Consider the following 21,154-nt stretch of genomic DNA (forward strand, 5'->3'; position numbering starts at 1 on the left):
CTAAACAATTTTCAGACCTTCCCTTTCTTGTTGTTCCAAAATATCTATAGCCCTGACTACCACCCTAAAATCACTGATATTTCTATCATATATCCCAGCCAACCAAAACCTAAAGAACCTAATGTTGGTATGATTTTGAAGAAATTTGAATCAGATTCGCAAAAGTGCCTTCACGCTGCTATGTGGACTAGTGTTCTATCCACTAATCCAACAGAAAGTGATGCGGCCTAGGAATCATATAGGAGATGGGTTGGTTCCAAAATTTCTAAGCTGAAGAACTTTGGATACAAAGTTTCTGAAAGGAACTTCCGTTCAAGGTTTATACCTGCAATGGAACCCTTACAGTTACAGCATGCTCCATAATGTCTTCCTGCACCTGAAATTGAGGAAGAAGAAAAGGAGACTAAGGAAGCTTCTGGACATACAGATGTTGTCATGGAGGATACTTCTACTCATATGGAATGAGGCAAGCAATTTTTTCTGAAGAACAATAGCAAGTTCAATATTGTGAGCCAAAATAACACATTGTTGCTTCAGAGAATCAGAATGTTGCTAGAGCTTCTTTTGAAATGATTCCTAAAGTGATTTTAAAGACTCTCACTGAGATGAAAGAAGAAAGTGCACTGGAAAACAACGCTTGGATATGTAAGATCTTCTATTCGAGACGATTCTCTCCAGACATCCACCCCCTCCTCCACCACAGAACCCTAACCCTTAGTTTTCAAAATAATTTATGCACTTTTGCATTTTTATTCGAGAAGAAAGTGTTTTTGTATTTGTTTTGCAAACTTTTATACTTTTTGTACTTCTGGAAATATCAATCAAGTCTTATCGTTTCCTTATTCTATTTTGTTTATGTCTTTTTGATCGATGATAAAGGGGGAGAAACGTAATTGATTTTGATATACCTATGTTTGTGAATCAGAACCCAAACATTTTCAAATGTTTCTGCTAACAACTACTTCGAAGAATCTTTTGTTAATTATTTTTTAGGGAATGTCAACAACATCAGAAGCTTTTAAAGTTTTTCAGATCAAAACTCAAGTTACCAGTTTCTAAAGAAATAGTTTACTCTCTGAGTCTGAAGTGTTAACTTCATTGTTTGAGAAAGACTTCCAACAAAACATAACCAGTCATCAAGTTCTGAAGACTTGTGAATTCCGTGTTAATCAAAATTGATTCAATAGGTCTTAAGGTTTTAACGAGGTTCTAAAGCTCTTTTAAAAAGGGTTTGTAACAAGGCTCTGAAGCTCTTTCAAAGAGAACCAGGCTCTGAAGCTCATTCAAAAAGAGTTCAACCAAGCTTCGGAAGTGAAGTTTATCAGAGTGTTGACTTTGAAAACCAGCATTCTGGATAAGATCAAGCAACTTCTTAAGACAAGCTAGATTCTGATAGAATATCATTCTAGTTCTGCAAAAAGGTTAATCAGGAAAGTTATCTTTCACTCTGATTTTATATTTTTAGGATTGTACATCTCAAGGGGAGCTTTGTACTTCTTTGTGATGTATCCTTTTGTGATTACCCTGTATAAACAGTTCATCAAAATTCATGGTTTTGTCATCATAAAAAATGGGGATATTGTTAGAACAAGGTTTGGTTATGCATCTATACCTTTGAGTTTTGATGATAACAATATAGTATTTGTGTGAGAACAATTTTGGTACTCTAATTGTTTGTTATTGTGTAGCTTTAACAGACAGTTCTCAAAACTCACATGATTCACCCCATTGATGATATTATTCGAATTCTAACAAAGTATTTGTAGCCTCCTTTTCCCAATTCTCATTCTCTCCCATTTTACAATAACTTATTTCCCACTATCTCTAAAAGGTCTAATTTAATATCATTTCCAATAATTCATTAATAATAATAATAATAGTAATAATAATAATAACAATAATATTAATAATAATATTTATAATATAATAAATTTTAGGGTGTTACAACTTTCCCCCACTTATTGAATTTTCCTCCTCACAAATTTACCTAAAGGAACACGTTTGGATAATACTCCTTCATTTGGCTTTCTAACTCCCAAGTCACGCTACCACATGGCTACTTTAATATTCTATCTTCGACTTCTGACAAACTAAGCAAGAATACACAAACTCAACAACATCCTTTTCATTACTGGTCACCAAAATATTCTCTTAAGATCCCGATACATCTTTGTGGCTCTTGGATGAATGTTCAAACCACTCCTTTGACCTTCTTCCAGAATCCTCTTTTTAAGTTCCAATATATCTGACACACAAACCCTTTCTCGAAACTTCATAATCCCATTATCACATACTCTAGAATCTATTTCTTTTTCCCGTTTGATTAACACCAATTTAACTAACAAATTAAAATCCAATGTTTGACCTTCTTTAATTTCTCCTAGTACAATGCTAGTTAATTTCAACATCCCCAGCTTCACACTAGTTGGCGTTAGCTCACATACCAAGCTTAGATCTATAAACTGCTCAATTAAACCCATCTCCTTGAGCATTAATGCCAATATATGTAATGACTTTCTACTTAATGCATTTGTTACTACATTAGCTTTACCCATATGATAATTCAACTAGAAGTTATAATCCTTCAAAAATTCCAGCCATCTTCTTTGTCTCATATTCAATCCTTTATGGTCAAACATATACTTCAGACTCTTATGATCACTAAAAACCTCAAATCTCAAGCCATAAGCATAATGCCTCCAAACCATAAGTACAAAGAATATTGTTGCTAACTCCAAATCATGGGTAGGATAATTTCTTTCATGAGTCTTGAGCTGTCTAGAAGCATAAGCTACAAGTTCACCCTTCTGCATAAGCACACCACCTAATCCCAATTTAGATGCATCACAATATACTATAAAAGATTCACTTGGACTTGCTATAATCAAGACTGGAGCTAATGTCAATCTCTTCTCTAGCTCTTGGAAACATTCTTAACATTGAACACCCCACACATAAGCTTGTCCCTTTCGGGTCAACTGAGTCAAAGGAAAAGCCAACTTTGAGAAACCTTCTATGAACCTCCTATAATAACTAGCTAAACCCATAAAAACTTCTGATCTCGGTTACCGACTTAGGCGTCTCCCACTTCAACACTGCATTTACTTTAGTCGAATTCACTGTTATTCCACCTCTAGAGATTACATGTCTACGGAAACTCACCCCTTTCAACTAAAATTCACACTTTGATAGCTTAACATACAACTTCTTGTCATTTAAGACCTACAACACAACTCTTAGATGTTTCACATGCTCTTCATCTGACTTGGAATATACCAAGATGTCATTTATAAACTCCACAACAAACTGATCAAAATAGGGTTGAAAATCCTATTCATATACTCCATGAATACTCCTTGTATATTAGACACATTAAAAGGAAAAATTGAATACTCATAATGGCCATAACGACCTCCTAAGGCAGTATTAGGAATATCTTCCGAAATCATCTGAATATGATGTTATCCTGATCTCATATCGATCTTGCTAAACACATGAGCTCCCACCAACTTATCTATAATATTGTCAATCCTCGAAAGAGGCTACCAGTTCTTAATAGTAACCTTAGTTAATTGTCGATAATCAACATATAATCTCATGCTCCCATTATTTTTAAGCAACAACATTGACGCTCCCAAAGGTGATGCATTAGGCCTGATAAATTTAATTTTTAACAACTCCTCCAGACATTTTATAGGTGTCATAGATATTGGTCTAACACCAGGTACTAAATCTATTTCAAATTTGACTTCACACTCAGGTGGCAAATCATCAATAGCATCAAGGAATACATCATGGAATTCGCACACAACTGGAAGATTAGCGGAGTCTTTGCTCTCTACTTTCACGGAAGCTAGCATCAAGAGCACACAAACATCCTATTTCAAGGACATCTATTCTTGGTTGGAGGATATAAATCTTGAATCCTTACTCCTTTCCAACTCAATAAACAATATGGTCCTATTAAAATAATTTATGTGAATGTGGTTGAACAATAACCATTTCATTCCCGAGTAAACAAATTAACTCAACTCCAAAATCTCTACCATAAATGAACAAGGGAAAATTTAGACTGGCTAACGACGTGGCTACAAAACCACTGGCTGGTACTTTAATGACCATAATAAATTTCATAGGGGACACTTCTAGGTTTAGCATGTTAACACAATCGTGTGATATGAATAAATTTGTTGCACCTGTATCGATGATAGAAATTAAGGGAATACCATTTATTAAACATGTACCTTATATTAGTTTATCCGATCTCGAGGCTTCAATGCTACTAAAAGCAAATAATTCCCCATTGGCTTGAGCGTATTGACCGCCACTTGGTTTTTTCTTTGGTTTTTGACAATAGGTATTGATGTGACCCTGCTCCCTTCAATTGAAACATGTTGGAGCTGCGTCCTTGCACTTAGAGACACGGTGAACTAGATTTCCACATTTTCCACACCTTGGAGGAGTAGAAGTACCTCCCTCTTATTCCCATTCCCGATTGCGGTTTTTTGATTTCCTGTGGCACTTGAGATTGCATAAGGCATGCTTCAATTCTAATTACCAAATTTATTATCGTTCACACTCTTATAGCATATAGATCTTTCTATATTGTCCTCATCATAAATATTGCAGTTGTTGACCAACACTGAGAAATGAAGAATCTTCTGATATCCAATAAATTGTTTAATCTCAGGGTGCCAACCACTTCCAAATTTCACACATTTAGAACCTTTCACATCCACACCAATATAATAAGGACAAAACTTGGACAACTCTTCAAAATTGGTTACATAGTCAGCCACAACCATGTTACACTAATTCAGCTCCAAGAATTTAATCTCCTTACGATTATGAACATCCGTTGGAAAATACTTGTCCAAAAACTCTTTCTTAAAACTACCCCAAGTAATAGCAGTACCAGCGACCTCCATTCTTTGGCGGGTAATCTCCCACCAATATTCAGCTTCCTCAGATAATATATAAGGTCGAAACAACACCTTCTAAGCATCGGTACATGCCATGACCTTGAAAATTTTCTCAATTTCTTGAATCCAAGTTTGTGCGCATTCAGGTTCATATATTCCTTTAAACGTATGTGGGTAATTCTTTTGGAATTTTCCCAATTCCCGAAACTCATCACCTCATCCATTCTGAATAACTTGCAAGGCTTGATTAGCTTGAGCCATTTCCTCGAGGGCATCAACAATTGCACGATCATTTCTACCAACAATCATTTCTTCCTACATAACTAGACGTAAAAGGTGGTTATAAACAGTAAGGCAAATAATGCTTAAGGGAATACAATATTGGTAGTGTTAACACATATTTCATACACAAGGTTATAATTGAATCATAACACACAAGGCCATATGGACCAACCAGGCTCTGATACCAACTATGTAACACCTTAAACCCACGATAAAACACTTTATTTCGTTATAAAAACATTGCAGAATATGAGAACATAAGACAAAGGTGCCATACCAACATAATACTCAACTTTTTTACTTTGAAATAGAAATTAAAATTCAAATCATAATAATAAGGTACAATTACTCGGTTAAGACACGATAGAGAACATAGCAAAACAACCCTAAACTCGATGTTACAATATCATTTACGCATTTAAACATTGTGAGACATTAACATTTCAACTTTATGATACATTAACATTTAAAAATTGTGAGACATTAACATTTAAACATTGTGAGATATTAACATTAGATAGTTATATGAGTTAGCTTTCCAACGCTTTAAACTGTGCCTCAATCAGAGTCACTGAACTCAAGTTATGATGAAAACAAGTTATAAAACACAATTTGTCTCTTATGATTCGAATCAGGGATCTATGACTCGAATCAAATCAACCAGAATTGATATCCAGCTGAAAAATTAGTCTATTATTCAAATCACTGATATCATGATTCGAATCACATCAACTAGAATTTCCCAGAAACTCTCAAAACATACATGATTCGCCCTATAGATGATATGATTCAAATTCTAACATTAGAAACTCAATTTCTTCAACCTAAACCTATACCGTTTCAGTTTTTAAACATATTTTATCATAATTAAACATCTCATACCATTGATTCAACATATATTTCTTCAATTACCATTATCATCAATCATCAACATCATGATAGTATCAATTTGCAATAACATCCTATCATAAATATAACCCCAATATGGCATCAATTCATTCACACAACCTCAACACAACCTCAAATATCGGGGTTACATGAATTAATAGTATCAATCATGGCCTGAGATGAAACCACAAGCATGACACATCGTTCTCACAAACATGGAAACTTTTGCTTAAAACTATAGAATTTGATTCATCATTAATCAACATAAACCTAACATGGGTTAAGAAAAACTCCACTATCTCGTTGTCAAGATAACGATCATAGAATAATATTCCACCTTACCTCGATTATGCAGGAATTTCTTCAGATTTGATGATGGGATAACATTCTCCTTGCATAACTTCCTGCTAGGGTTTGTCTCCTTTTTTTCTTTCTCTCAACGGATGTGTAACCTCCTTTTTCCCTTCTCATTCTCATTCTCTCACTTTTATAATAACTAATTTCTCATTATCTCTAAAATTTTAATTTAATAATAAATTCCCAATAATTCATATTAATAAGATAATTTCCAATAACTCATTATTATTAATATAATAATAATAATAATAATAACAATAATAATAATAATAAAAATAATAATAAAATAAGTAACAATATATTTCTGGGAGTTACATATGGGATATACATTTTTCAAAGATGATTCAAATAAAGTGGTTAAACATGAGGAAGTCAATTCCCACAATCAATATATTTTTATATTATTTATCTTTGCCATTTTCTATTTTCTAACGTAAAAAGTAAGAGATAAAATGCAAATGCTCATGCATATCAATAAAATATCTCAGAAAATAATCAATATAATTTTAAAATAATTAATTTTGTCATAAAAAAACTTGTTCATTTTTCTATTATATATCAAGAAGCAATAGTAATTTGATTATTTTATATATATAAATTTCTTTGGATGAATCAACGTTGTCTTTTAGGAAGCACTCGCAATGTGACATTAATTACTCTCTTCTGAAAATAAAAGAGATAGTCATTTATGATGTGTCATATGGTAAATAAGATACTTTATAGTAAACTCAATCTTGTGGTATTGATTTGTCTTTAATGTTAATTAATTTAAGAAAGTGATATTGTATTATATACCTAATTTGACCGCACGTGATTTTCTTCGATACTATTATAAATAATCCCAACTATCCCACAATTAAATCACTATTTTACATTGATTAAGAAAAAAAAAAAAGAGAAAAAATATATTTTTATGAAAGTATTTTTATTATATATTACGAATAATAAAAATAATATTAATTAAATAATAAAATTAAAAAAAGTATATATTATAAATTGAAATAAATCATTTATACACTATTTTATTTTAAATACATTATTAATTATTAATTATGGAATTGAGAGAGGAAAACAAATCTCGTAGTTGCAACAATAGTGTATGGGGACCATGGCTAGAGTGACTGATGTATTAGAAGACAGCTAGTCCCATAAAACAATTCTTCGATGACATTTCTACTATCAGTGTGAACTTTGGTAGGTATGAAAAAGATTTATCTATTTTATATTTTATTTCTATTTTTTTAATTAACTTTCGTTCATTTAAAAGAGATTCCGTTAAAATATTAATTTGATCGTTTTTCGTTTTCAGCTAATAATTTAACTATAAACAGTAATATAAGAAATATTTTAGTCTTGCATATAATATCAATTTGATGGTACAATTTAAATATATTATAAATTAACATCGTTGTCATATCTTTTTTTATAAAATACAAAATTCAATAACTAATTAAAAATAGAAAATTATAAAACTGATAATGATTAAAAATAGAAAATTATTATGGTTGTCGTTTCTAATATTTTTGTCGTTGATGAAAGTTGTGTTTAATGTTACATCACATGTAAAAATAGAGTAAATAAATCAAAAATTATTAACACGATCACGTGCACTTAATTTAATTATTAAAATCAAGGATTATTTACGCGATGTCATGCATCATGTACTCTTTTCATTTGCAATTCCACACAAATTATTTTTCATTTTTTTAAAGTATTGGATTGGAATTAAACCCCAATCTTAAAGATAATCCGAATGAATTTTAATGAACAAAAATTATTCATTTCAATTAATCACGTATTTCGTTTTTCACTTATGACTTGAGTGATTTAACCACACATTGGTTGCAAGAGAATTCTGTTGCACAATAATCTGAGAAGAAAAGAAATCTGTGAAAGTGAATTGAAAAAGAAAAGAGAAATTAGGATTTTGGGAGAGAGGGAAGAAGATGAATCAAATTCTACAAAATTCCTCTTTGCGTTTATTCTAATTGAATATTCCTTATACAACCACTTACAGTAGTATGGTACCTCCATATTTATAGATGAGATTACATGCACACCAAGTAATCTCTAACTAATTCAATTAACAAATGCTAAGTTTTAACTCTGTCGAGGTTAACTCCTTCGACCGTTATCTACTTCGACTATTATAAAATACATTCCACCTCGACTCTGTCGAATCTTACAGGCATACTTAACACAAAGAATTACATATTTAACACACCATCTAATTCATTGTGTATAAGCTATCTACATTCATCACAGTTCTCAATCTCTTGAACAATTTGACTTGCATAGTCTTTGTTATGATGTCTGCAATCTGATTCTCAATTCTACAGTGTTCCAAGTTTAGCTTCCATTAGCTATTTAGTCCCAAAGATAGTGGAGCCTCATTTTGATGTGTTTGCTTCTTCCATGTGCTATCATATTCTTTACCAGATTGATAGTAGACATGTTTTTGATCTTCATGGTCATTTCTCCATGATTTTTCCCTGTAATTTCTTCAACCAAATTCACCATCCATGTTGCTTGACATGTACAGAGAGACGAAACTATGTACTCAGCCTCACATGCTGACAACCCTACTACTTGTTCTTTTCTTGATCTCCAAGCAACTGGTGCACCACTTAGCAGAAACACATACCAAATTGTAGATTTTCTATCCTCGGCATCACGACACCAACTTGAGTTGGGGTATCCCACTAATTTTCATTATTTTCCTTCATGTGCTACAAGAAACAAAATGCCATAATCGAGAGTTCCTTTGAGATGCCTTAGTATCCTCTATGTGGTTGCTAAGTGTGATACCTTTGGCTTTTGAATGAGTATGCTTACCATACATACATTGTATGCTAGATCATGCCTTGTGTGACAAAGGTATCTTAGTGATCAAATGAGTCTTCTATAAAGAGTTGGATTGAGATCATCTTCATCTAAGTCATTCGACAGTTGCAGTCTTGCTTCAGCAAGTGTTGAAGTTGCAGTGTAGTCTTCCATCTCATTTTTTTAGTATTTCACTTGCATATCTTCTTTGATGCATCATCAAACTTATACTAATATTGTAGAATTCGATACCAAGGAAGTATGAAATGTTACCCATGTCAGATATTTCAAATTCCTTGGTCATATCACCTTTAAAGTCTTCTATCTCCTTTTTGTAGCTTCCTGTTATCAACAGGTTAACGACATAGATATATAATATAGGAAATTCACTCCTGCTTCTTCTAACATAAAATCCATGCTCAATTGTGCACTTCACAAATTCTTTCTACCTCAGGAAACTATTTATCTTCTTATTTCAAGCTCTTGGAGCTTGCTTTAGTCCATACATAGTTTTATGCAGCCTGTATACCTTTCTTTCTTGGCCTTGCTTCACAAACCCAACTGGGTTCTTAACATAAACTTCTTCATCTAAGGGGGGCCATTTAGAATGCACATTTCACGTCTATCGCTACCGGGATTTTCCATCAATAACGAAACTGGGACTGATGAGCTTCCTATCGAAGACAATATTAAAATAATCTCCACCTAATTTTATTTATGCGCATTTATTGGAGAGGCGAGGGAAAATAGTCGTTAAAACCCTCGAAAAAAAGACGCACACGGGAAACACTTAAAAGAGAATAAGGAATCGGTCTCGCAACCGAGACTTGGGTTCGGAAGTCGGTTACGCAAGGGGAAGGTATTAACACCCCTGACGTCTAAGGTACGCCATGGGAACCCTTTGGATTGTTTGCAAATGAAGGGATTCATCACAATTATTGTTTTATTTTCAAAAGAATGTTTGTGAAAGAGAGGGGTTTTGGTTTTTTATTATTATGCTCGCCAAGGATTGTGGCCCTTGAACCTACGTATCGCTCATCGGGGATGAGGAATTAGAGCTTCGTAGTTCGAATTAGAAAATGTTGTGTGTTTGGTTGATTTACTTTTGAGAAAAGGGCTTCTTGAAGGGTGCCCTAAGGCACAAAAGTCTAAGGGCGAAGGTGAACATTCTAGACAATAAGTCAAGTGTCTTGCATAAAAAATTATCAGAGTGAGAGTAGGAATTCTCCATTCTCACTCATTCTCCATGACTTAAGGCTCGTGGGGTACAATACTAATCGAAGTTATTAAGTGTTTTGAATTTGATTGGGAAAATGGCGCTTGACGTTGGATCAAGGGTTTGCTTATTTGATTGAGAAATTTGGCTTATGCAACATGAATGCAAAGTAACCAACAAGAAAATAAAAGGTCTCATTGTAGGGTAGCCCAAAAGAAAGCCTTGTGTGAGAAAAAAGTGACCTAAGCTAAACAAAGGATAATGGTCTTGGAAACATGTCCCCCTAAGGTGGTGCCATGATGCGATTCTTGCAACACGTATGTAAGTACATATGAAACCCAAACTTGAACCAAGTATCACAGAGATAAGGAAAAGGCCTCCAAGAAAAGGTAGTAGGATGAGATCCTCTAAGTCCAAGTTGATTGAGTTAAGTGAATTATTTTTGATCTTATAATTTTATCATGTTTTTGTTGTTTTTAAATGTATGATGACGATAAAGTAAAGACAAATAATAAACATGCATAATGAGTTGGTTCAATGATAATGATAATGTGTACTTAAATGTAAATACAATAAAAGTAAATAGCAATGAATATAAAAATGATAATAATAATAACAAAAGGTTAGTTGTAATCAAAAGTTAGTAGATTTAAGTTAAGATTATGAACAATGTACCAACACTTGAGGATTATATATCCTTAGGTCAATAGATTCAAAATATGGCACATCAGGGGATAACTTATCACTGATGCAAAGTATGAAAGATGATTAATGGATTAACTTACCATAGATTTGTAATAATGAAAGTTATTCAACCCCAAGTCCATCTATCAATAGATTGACAAAAGGAAAATTGTGCAAAACTCAAAGTTGAAAGCTTAATGATTGATTAAGTTGGTAAGTAAGCAAGTTATAAGGACAATGTATATTATTAACAAGGTAATAAAAGTTAGTGTATTATATAAACAAGTAATTATAATGTAGTGGGTTAGTATAAACAAAATGAAACAACATTGTATCAGATGAATCCACAAGTTAACAAGCACAAGTAAGACTTCATCCATAATTGAAATGACCCAAGTTATTTGAAATATGGGAAACCTATCCATGCTTCAAAATATCATGGATGAATACTTGATCATCCATTGGTAGGTTTGAAGTATGGAAGATTTAATCAACCCAAAACCAAACAAATCATGACCTAGGTGGATTTCATTAGTCCATAAGTTCAAGACTCCATAAGTACCTCCGAAAATATCCAAATGACTTGAAATAAAACAAAATCAAATACTAAAGGCAAAAATAATGGGGTCTATGTTGAACATATTTTCAGAAGAAATAAAATAAGTGACATAAAATATAAAAAGAAAATGGAAATAAATGGTGGAATAAAATAAATAAAATGAAACAAGTAAAAAAAAGAAAAACAGAATTTGTACATGCTGGTGTTTGAACCCCTTACCTTAGGGTCATGGGGGGATCAACCCCCTCTCTCATTGGGCCAAAGGCTCGGTGGTGTTAACAAACACGTTGAAGCAATAAATAATAAAACAAAATTTATAAATGGATGCACAAGAGAATCAACCAATTAGAGTGGGACATAACTTTTTTTCAAATTCAAAAAACGCGGTCAATGTTCATCTTCAACCTTGGAACCTCATAATCCAAACTCGAAAATAAGTATTTTTCATTGGATTTAAACATGGAATATTTAACCAATTATGAAAACGAATCAACCTCCACACTCATGAGCCATTTATTGGATATGTATGTGGACTATTTTGTAAACAACCAGAAGAACAAATTTGACCTAGATTAAAAATTTAATGCTAAACATTGAGTAATCTAAGTTGGGAACTTAGGGGAAACGATCAGAAGATCATTTTGAGTTGAATGGTAACTTGTTTGGATGGTGGGGGTGAAGAGAACTACCTGCTCAGAAAACAACTCATGGAGATTTTCTGATGACTTGGAATAGCTCAGATGAAGCTTGGGGAAGGTGAGTTAGGAGTTTGGAAAGCTTAAATGAAGGTTAGTGAAGGTTTATGGGTGGTGGTTTAGGATTGAAACTCTCTGAAACTCAAAACACGATGTTCTATATTTAGAGGTTCAGCTCAAATGTTCAACAAGGGTTTCAAGGGCTTTCAAGCTTGGAAAATGAAGGGGACACCTTTTCCTATTTATAGGGAAGGTGTGTGGTTGGTTTTGGAGGGAGAATGTGAAGGTTTACTCAGAAAAATGGGAGTAGCTCGAAGCATGGTTGAGGTTGGATCATGGGGGACAAATGTGGTTGTTGGATGAGCCTGTTTTTACCTTAGACAAATTTGCTTTGGTCCTTAGCATCGACCTGTAACAGATAAGGGCAAAGAGATAGCCTGCAATGGATTTTGCTTTTTTCCATTTTGGGCAAAATCTGATTTTTGTACATGGGATCGATTTTGACATTGTGAAGAGGTTTAGCATCCAAGGTGAATTCCTTGTACATCAAACTAGCATATGTAAAGTGTTTGTGGACCATTGGGATCAGAAGGGATTGAATTGGTGACATGGTATGTCCATTTGCAAATTCTGACAGGTTGTGATCTGGCTTACACACCAGGATGAACCCCTATATTTGAACCAAGGCCAAATACAATTGGCTCATGCATTTTGTCTCCATTTTGGGCAATTTGTTCCTTGTCATGATATTGATTGAATGCAAAAAGAACCAGGTCAAAAGGGTTTGTGGTTTGGAAATGGCAATGTGTCAAAGTAGTGGTCATGACATGATTTTAGGGCATGGTGGGCATGTTGGACCAGCTTGGCCAATAGCAAAATTGAAGCCCTTCCTCAGTGAATTAGGTCTTGGACCTTGAAACAAAGTTGGATAGGAAGTTATTTAGGACACTTGGATAGAAATGGAAATTAAAAATATTGAAAAATAAGAAAGTTATAGTCTTTGGAACTTCCCATAGGCCATTCTTGCCAAAATGCAACCAACCAACATGACCTAAAAATGCGATTTTGTGATTCCTTGATTTCCAAGACATAATGGTAGATATTTTGAGTTCATATGATCATAACATGATGGGAAATTAGATTTGGACCTTTGTGGGATGATTTTAGGTCAAATTGATGGGTGGATCAAAGCATTGAAAGTTGAAAAATTATGAACAAACCAACTACTTGTAACATGGATTGAATGGATGTTTAAATGGTGAATTTTGATTGTAATGGTCATGAAATGATGTTGAATGAATTATAAGGTGATTGGATGATAAAAAATGAGCAAGATCAATGATTAAGGGACCCTTAAATTAGGGTTTCTTGAGTCATAAGTTTCATCAAGAACCAAAGCCAAATGAATTAGGGTTTGAGATGCAAGGGTCAAGTTGAGATGTTTAAAGGGTATAGGGCATGAAAAAACTTTGAATTTGAGGGTTCCTTAAAGACATGTTAAAGATCCATGGTTAACCATGACTTGTACAAGCCACAGGAGGGTCAAGAACTAGGGTTTGTTCCTTGAGTGACCATATGAATCTTGAAGCTTCTTCAATGGGGACTCACCACCCAAATTGGATTTGGGGAGTGAGTGAGATGCCTTGAGTGATCCCCTAAGCTTTGTGGGATGATTGAGGATGAGATTAGAGTTAAGGTGGCTCGGGAACACCTCAACATGATCAGAAAGTCTTGGGGCTTTGCAGATGAATCCCATGCACTGAACTTGTGGATTATTGTGAATTGATGCATATGAGATGACATGTGTGGTATGTATGCTCATGAATTAGGGTTTAAGAAGGTGATATGGGGTAGGGTAAATTTGAGGGTATGACAACTGCCCCTAGTTAATCTTCTCGGACCTGAAGGTATGAATAACAACAACTTCCGATACATTTATGGTAGGAGGGGATTAAATACTATTAGAATTAACCAGAAATTTTCCCTGCTTGGTATAATGGTAATATGAGTTGATTTTTTGGGGATTATACATGGTTATGATGATTATGCATGATATATGCAACATAAGTATCTTTTGATGTTAAAACCTCAAGATGATGAAGGGAAGAAACTCCATTGGGGAATGAGAATCTCGGTAAGATAGAATAGGGTGACTGCCCCTAGCAATGGTTGGGGATACGAAAGAAGGTAATTCCTAGCAATGGATGGAATACCTAACTCTGATGGCGAAAATATAGATTCAGTGGCGGTTCCTAACAACGACTAGAATACCTGACATCTACTAGAGATTGACCAAATGAATTCAATGATGATTCTTAGTGACGACTAGAATACCTGACTCAATGGGGGAACAATAACCAGGTTAAGGGATGATTCCTAGAAATGGCTGGAATACCTGACTTAGCTGGGGATAAACAAGGTACGGTGAAGATTCTTAGCGACGACTAGAATACCAGACTCATGCTGATGAAGGAATTTTAAAGATGATTTCAAACTACTGCTCTGAACATTTGACTCAGCTTGGGGGAATGATCCCAAAATACCTCGTGCCTGAGAAAAGAAAGGAAAGTTCAGTGACGATTCTTAACAACAGATAAGAATACATGACTTTGCGGGGAGGAGTGAAAATATGGTGATGACTCTCTGGGGGTAGAAGAAGTACAACGATGATTCTTAGCGACGGCTAGAATATCTGACTCTTCTAGGGAGACTTGAAGCAAAATAATTCAATGATGATTCCTAGTAACGACTAGAAATACCCGACTCTGCTTGGGAAAATGCCTTGAGATCGAATGTTGACTATACTAGGGAAAGTCCCTAACAAAGGTTGGGAAATCCAGGATTTCGGTGAATTAATTGAGTATAAGCTTTCAGAAGATACTTATGATGCGATGTCATGTATGCATGATGCTGATGCATGCTCAAATTTTTGCAGGGGAATGCATGGTATTATTAGTTGTGCCAAGTAAAATTGGGCTTTGCAGGGGAATATATCTGAGAAAGCATATTGACTTTCCGGTACTGGAGAACTGGAATTCCCGACGTCCAAGCAAGCATTGAGCATAATAGCTGAGTATTACTGCTGGGGAATAAAAAATTTGATTGGCCAAGTCCACGGGACTGTGCGACGCTTTTTCAGGTTGGGGATGCCAAATGTGTTTTGGTTACCTTTGGATACTTTTGAAAGAGAAGTAATTCAATTTTCTGTTCCCTTTAAAGTTTTATTTTTAAAAAAAAGTTGTTTTTATCAAGGAAATTCCGATGTGATATCATTTTGAGAAAAAGTCACATTTCGCAAATAAAGCAGAAAAAGTAAAATGTTAAACACATAAGAGGGGACTGATTTATTGATAAATGATCCCAAAAATATGTGATTTTATACAAAGGAAGCAATTCCTAAAAGAGGTGATTGTGAAAAGAAATTGAAAAACTATAATGGCAATAAAATATCTCAGATTTCCACCAAACTCCAACTCTGTTATAGTTTTTATGCCTTTGGTTGTCATTTGATCTTGCTTCATAAGGAGAGCGACTGGATTGACTTGCTAGGGAAGCGATTGGGTTGACTAGCTGAGGAGTGAAGAAAGATTCATTGCAGGATGCAGCCTCTCGCTTTTGTTAAATCCCTAATTTTTGCCTAGATCGCCCTTTCGGGTTTTCAGTGTACCGGGATACCCATTTTGGCATAAGTCGCCCTTTTGGGTTTTCAACTTATCGGGCTCTTTTTTTTCTTCAAGTGTAGTGTTTTTTGACTGCATCCGCGTTCACGGGGGATGAAATATCTTCATCATCCGTAGTTGCAAGGATTAAGGCTCCTAAAGAGAAAACCTTTCTTAGAACTTATGGGCCTTCGTAATTTGGCGTCCATTTTACCCTTGGATCAGTGTGAATGGGAATAATCTTCTTCAACATAAGGTCTCCGGCCTTGAGGCTGCGACGAAAGACCTTCTAATCATGGGCTCTTTTGATGCGCTTTTGGTAAAGCTAGAAGTGACAGATGGCTGCCAAGCGCTTCTCATCAATGAGGTTCAGCTTGTCAAATCGGGCTTGCACTCACTCGGCTTCGTTAAGCTTGACATTAGTCAAATTCCTTAAAAAAAATCTCTACTTCAACAGGAAAGACTGCATCCATTCCATATACGAGAGAAATGGATTTTCCCCTACGGAAGTACACACTGAGGTACCATAGCCATGTAATGCGAACGGGAGAATTTCGTGCCAATCTTTGTATGTTTCCACCATTTTCTGCACAATCTTCTTAATTTTCTTGTTAGCTGCCTCGACATCGCCATTCATTTTGAGCCTATAATGCGACGAATATGGTGTTCAATTTTGAAGCTTCGACACAACGCTTTCAACATTTTGTTATTGAGGTTAGATCCATTATCAGTAATGATCTTGTTGGGGACCCCATAATGGCAGATGGTTTCCTTTCTTATGAATCGAGCCACTACTTGTCTTATGACATTGGCGTAGGAGACAACTTCCACCCATTTTGTGAAATAGTCAATCGCTACAAGGATGAAGTGGTGTCCATTTGAGGCAGTTGGCTTTATGCGTCTGATCACGTCAATATCTCACATGGTAAAAGGCCAATGTGATGTTAAGACATTGAGTGACATTGGTGGCAAATTGATCTTGTTAGTGTAGATCTGGAACTTATGGAATGTTTAGACGTGGCAGTAGCAATCAACCTCCATAGTCATCCAATAATATCCATCCCTCCAGATATTCTTTACCATGGTGTGTCCACTGGCGTGCGTCCCAAAATATCCCTCATGAATTTCCATTATAATCTGGTTTGGTTCTTGCTTGTTCACACATCTTAGCAAAACCGAATCATAATTTATCTTGAATAGTACCTCTCCACTTAAGAAGAAGTTGGATGACAATTTCCGAAGATACTTCTTGTCGGTGATGGATGCATCCACAGGGTATTCCTGGTTATCTAAGAATCTCATGATGTTAAACAACCAAGGATGACCATCGGCTTCATCTTCTGCTATCAAATAGTAAGCAGGATCGTCCAAGTAGTTAAGGTGAAAGGATGGTGCTTCATTCTTCCATTTGACCTTGAACAGGATGCCAAGGTTGCTAAGGCGTCATCTAATTGATTCTCTTCTCGAGGAATGTGATTGAATGTGATTTAGCCAAAGTATGAGATTAATTTCAGGACATGCTCTTTATAAGGAATGAGTTGGTTATCTCTAGTGTACCAATCTCCTTTGACTTGGCTGATAACCAGAGTTGAATCTCTGTAGACTTCCAGAATTTTGATCCTAAGATCAACCGAAGCTTCAATACCAAAGATATAAGCCTCGTGAAGGGGAGATGAAAACCAGTTAGGGATGTGATGACTACAATATGCATGATGTCCATTTCCATGAGCGTTAGAAGCTCCATCAAATACCAAGGTCCATCGGGATCCAGGATCTTGTCCTTCCTCGGGGCCGGGGATGTTGCAGTCTCTAATTAGCATGATGTCCTTGTCAGGGAATTCGAAGCGTATAGACTGGTAGTCTTCTAATGGTTGATGTTCCAAATAGTTAGACAATACACTCCCTTTGATGTCCTTTTGAGTGACATATTGGATGTCGTACTCGGTCAAAGCCATTTGCCAACATGCTACTCTACCGGTTAGAGCAGGCTTCTCGAAGATGTATTTGACAGGGTACATCTTGGAGATTAACAATGTTGTATGGGTGAGCATGTACTTCCTTAAGCGTTTGGCAGCCTAAGTTAGTGCACAACAAGTTTTTTCAAGCATTGAATACCTACTCTCACAATCAGTGAACTTCTTGCTTAGGTAGTATATTGTGTGTTCCTTCCTTCCAGTATCATCATGTTGGCCGAGGACACACCCCATGGATCCTTCAAGGACGGTAAGGTACATGATCAATGGTTTTCCAAGCACAGGAGGCATCAAAACATGGGGTTCTTGCAAATACTCCTTTATCTTCTCAAAAGCGTTTTGGCAATCGTCGTTCCAAATGACAGCCTGATCCTTTTGAAGTAGCTTGAAGATTGGCTCACAAGTGGCCGTAAGGTGAGATATGAATCTAGAGATGTATTTCAATCTACCTAGGAATCCTCAGACTTCCTTCTCAGTTTTGGGTGCAGGCATAGCTTGTATGTCCTTCACTTTCTTAAGATCCACCTCAATGCCACGTTGGCTGACGATAAAACCTAGTAATTTGCTAGATCTCACCCAAAACGTACATTTGTTGGGATTAAGCCTCAACTTGAATTTCCTTAGCCTTTCAAATAGCTTTTTAAGATTGACAAGATGCTCCTCCTCGGTTTGAGATTTGGCAATCATGTCGCCAACGTAGACCTCAATCTCTCTCTATGAATCATATGATGAAAGAGTGTGAACATGGCTTGTTGGTATGTTGCACAAATGTTCTTTAATCCGAAAGGCATGACCTTATAGAAGAAGGTCCCCTATGGGGTTATGATAGTGGTTTTCTCCATATCTTCTTGAGCCATTCAGATCTGATTGTAGCAGGAGAAACCATCCATAAAAGAGAAAACAGAGAACTGAGCGGTGTTGTCCACTAGAACATCGATATGGGGTAGTGGAAAGTCGTATTTGGGACTTCCTTTATTCATATCTCTATAATCTATGCACATCCTAACTTTTCGACCTTCTTGGGCACGGGCACAATGTTGGCAACCCATTGGGGGTAATTGGAGACTGCTAGAAAGCTTACGTTAAACTGCTTTTGCACTTCCTCCTTGATCTTCATAGCCATGTCAGGACGAATCCTTCGTAGATTTTTCTTCACGGTAGGGCACTCTTCTCTAAGAGGTAGATGATGGCCTACAATATCAGTATCGAGACCGGACATGTCTTGGTATGACCATGCGAACACATCCATGTAATTTTTCAAGAGGTTGATCAACTTTTCCTTGACTTCTTATAAGGCCGTTCCTACTCTGAATTCCTTAGCTTCCTCGTTTGATCCAAGGTTGACCACTTCAACTGATTCCTCATGTGGCTGGATGACCTTTGTCTCTTTCTTGAGAAGTCTTGCCAATTCTCCGGGGAGCTTGTAATCTTCATTACAATCCTTGTCGGCGTGATTAATCAGGTTATCAAAGTCATATGAGGCTATAACAGAATTGTTATTGGTGGTTGTCGAGGTTGATCTGCACGATTTAGGGTTCATGCTTTTATTGATATGAAATGAGGAAAAATAATTTCAAGAAAAAGAATATTTCCATTTGTTTTGAAAGGTGAAATAAAAAAATGACAGACAAGGATCACAAAATTGAAAGCGAAACGTGGATTTCTCATTAATGATTAAAAAGGAAAATTTATTGAGGCCCTACAAATGATTCCCCCATGCCTTGGGCATAACATGGGTTCTTTTGATTAAAAGGGAAAACAAACAAGGGAAATTACATTCACTTCAGGTACTTCCATCATGGTCCACTGGGTGGCACCCATTCCTTCGGTCTTTTTAAAGACCAATCCTCCTTCCTCTTCAACATCTCCCTTAAGGAAAAAATATGACCGTCAACAAGGTAACCAACACTTGAGAAATATTCTGATAACGAAAGCACTTGTCCCTTCTTAGCTATTGGATGCGTCTTCTTCAAGTTCTGGGAGATGTATCCTAAACCGGTGTGGTTGTTGTTATTAAGTAGCTCAAGCATTCTTCCCCGTCCTTGGGGGTGTCCATTCCTTATGATAGTCAAGGCGTCTTGGAGGGAGGCCAATGGGAATTCATCGTTCTTCAATTCCTCCCTTATAGGGCAACCTATTTCGACGTTGACAACTTCGAACGACTGAAATGGGATTTCCTTCATTTCTCCCTCTCCTTCAACGTAGCGGAAATATGTGAGATGACTCACCACAATATCCTCTTCACCTTCTACAACCACCAGTTTGTTACCAACCAAAAATTCCATCCTTTGATGGAGGGTTGAAGTAACGACTCCGGCTGAGTGAATCCATGGACTTCCAAGTAGAAAACTGTAAGCTGGATGGATGTCCATGACAAATAAAGTGACGAAGAAAGTGCGGGGGCAAATCTTCATAGGCAAATCTGCTTCGCCAATCACAGTCCTCCTTGATCCATCAAATTCCCTTACTATTAGCTCACTTGTTTTCATCATGAATCCTTCAATGGTTAACTTGGCAATAGAGCCTTTGGGCATCATATTGAGAGAGGATCCAGTGTCCACCAAGACTCTTGATAAAACTGTGTCTATGCACCCAATATAAATATGGAGAACTTTGTTTGATTTCTTCCCTCGGTGGGGAGCTCCTCGTCACTAAAACCCAATCTTAGACGAATGGCTATGTTTATTAACCACTCCTTCAAACTGGCATAGTGAAATCTCTTATGGTACATGGGCCCTCTTCAAGAATTTCTCCAAGGAATCCCTATGCACTTCTGAGCACATCAATAAAGAGAACATCGAGATTTTTGATGGTGCTTGGTTGAGTTGTTCAACTACTCGAAAATCGCTTCTGTTGATGATGCGCAAAAACTCATCTACCTCATTGGTAGGCGAAGAGTCTTGCCTTTGCTGAGTATTGTCAACTTTCTTGCCCTTGTCTAAGGTTGAAGTATTTATAGTACCAATCGGAGGAGGTGCATGTGCAAAAATCCTTCCACTTCTTGTGACCTTGCCAGTTTCGGCGATGCTGAGTATCGGGTCATTGGTCTTTATATGCTCTTCTTGATTTTTCTGGCCATGGATGAAGACAGAAGAG

General features: G+C 36.0%; 1 protein-coding gene across 1 annotated transcript; it reads right to left on the reverse strand.

Moving 5' to 3' along the window:
* Positions 1-5,138: 5,138 nt before the first annotated feature.
* On the reverse strand, positions 5,139-19,277 carry LOC127136520 (uncharacterized). Its single transcript, XM_051063067.1, has 4 exons — positions 19,140-19,277; positions 17,603-18,160; positions 17,289-17,498; positions 5,139-5,237 (listed from the first exon to the last, which is right to left on the reverse strand). Exons 1-4 carry the CDS (start codon positions 19,275-19,277, stop codon positions 5,139-5,141), a joined length of 1,005 nt encoding a protein of 334 aa, XP_050919024.1.
* Positions 19,278-21,154: the final 1,877 nt, after the last annotated feature.

The sequence above is a fragment of the Lathyrus oleraceus genome, chromosome 4 (assembly GCF_024323335.1).
Source record: "Lathyrus oleraceus cultivar Zhongwan6 chromosome 4, CAAS_Psat_ZW6_1.0, whole genome shotgun sequence".
In the NCBI taxonomy this organism is placed as follows: domain Eukaryota; kingdom Viridiplantae; phylum Streptophyta; class Magnoliopsida; order Fabales; family Fabaceae; genus Lathyrus; species Lathyrus oleraceus.

Bases quoted from the DNA above. Each gene is read 5' to 3' on its own strand.
- LOC127136520 (XM_051063067.1), bottom strand. From the start codon at position 19,277: ATGTCCGGTCTCGATACTGATATTGTAGGCCATCATCTACCTCTTAGA. The intron at 18,161-19,139 runs GTAAGCTTTCTA...GCACTAACTTAG, and splicing joins AAGTGCAAAAGCAGTTTAAC to GCTGCCAAACGCTTAAGGAA. The intron at 5,238-17,288 runs GTACTATTCAAG...CTAGTTATGTAG, and splicing joins ACTTCTTCTTAAGTGGAGAG to GAAGAAATGATTGTTGGTAG.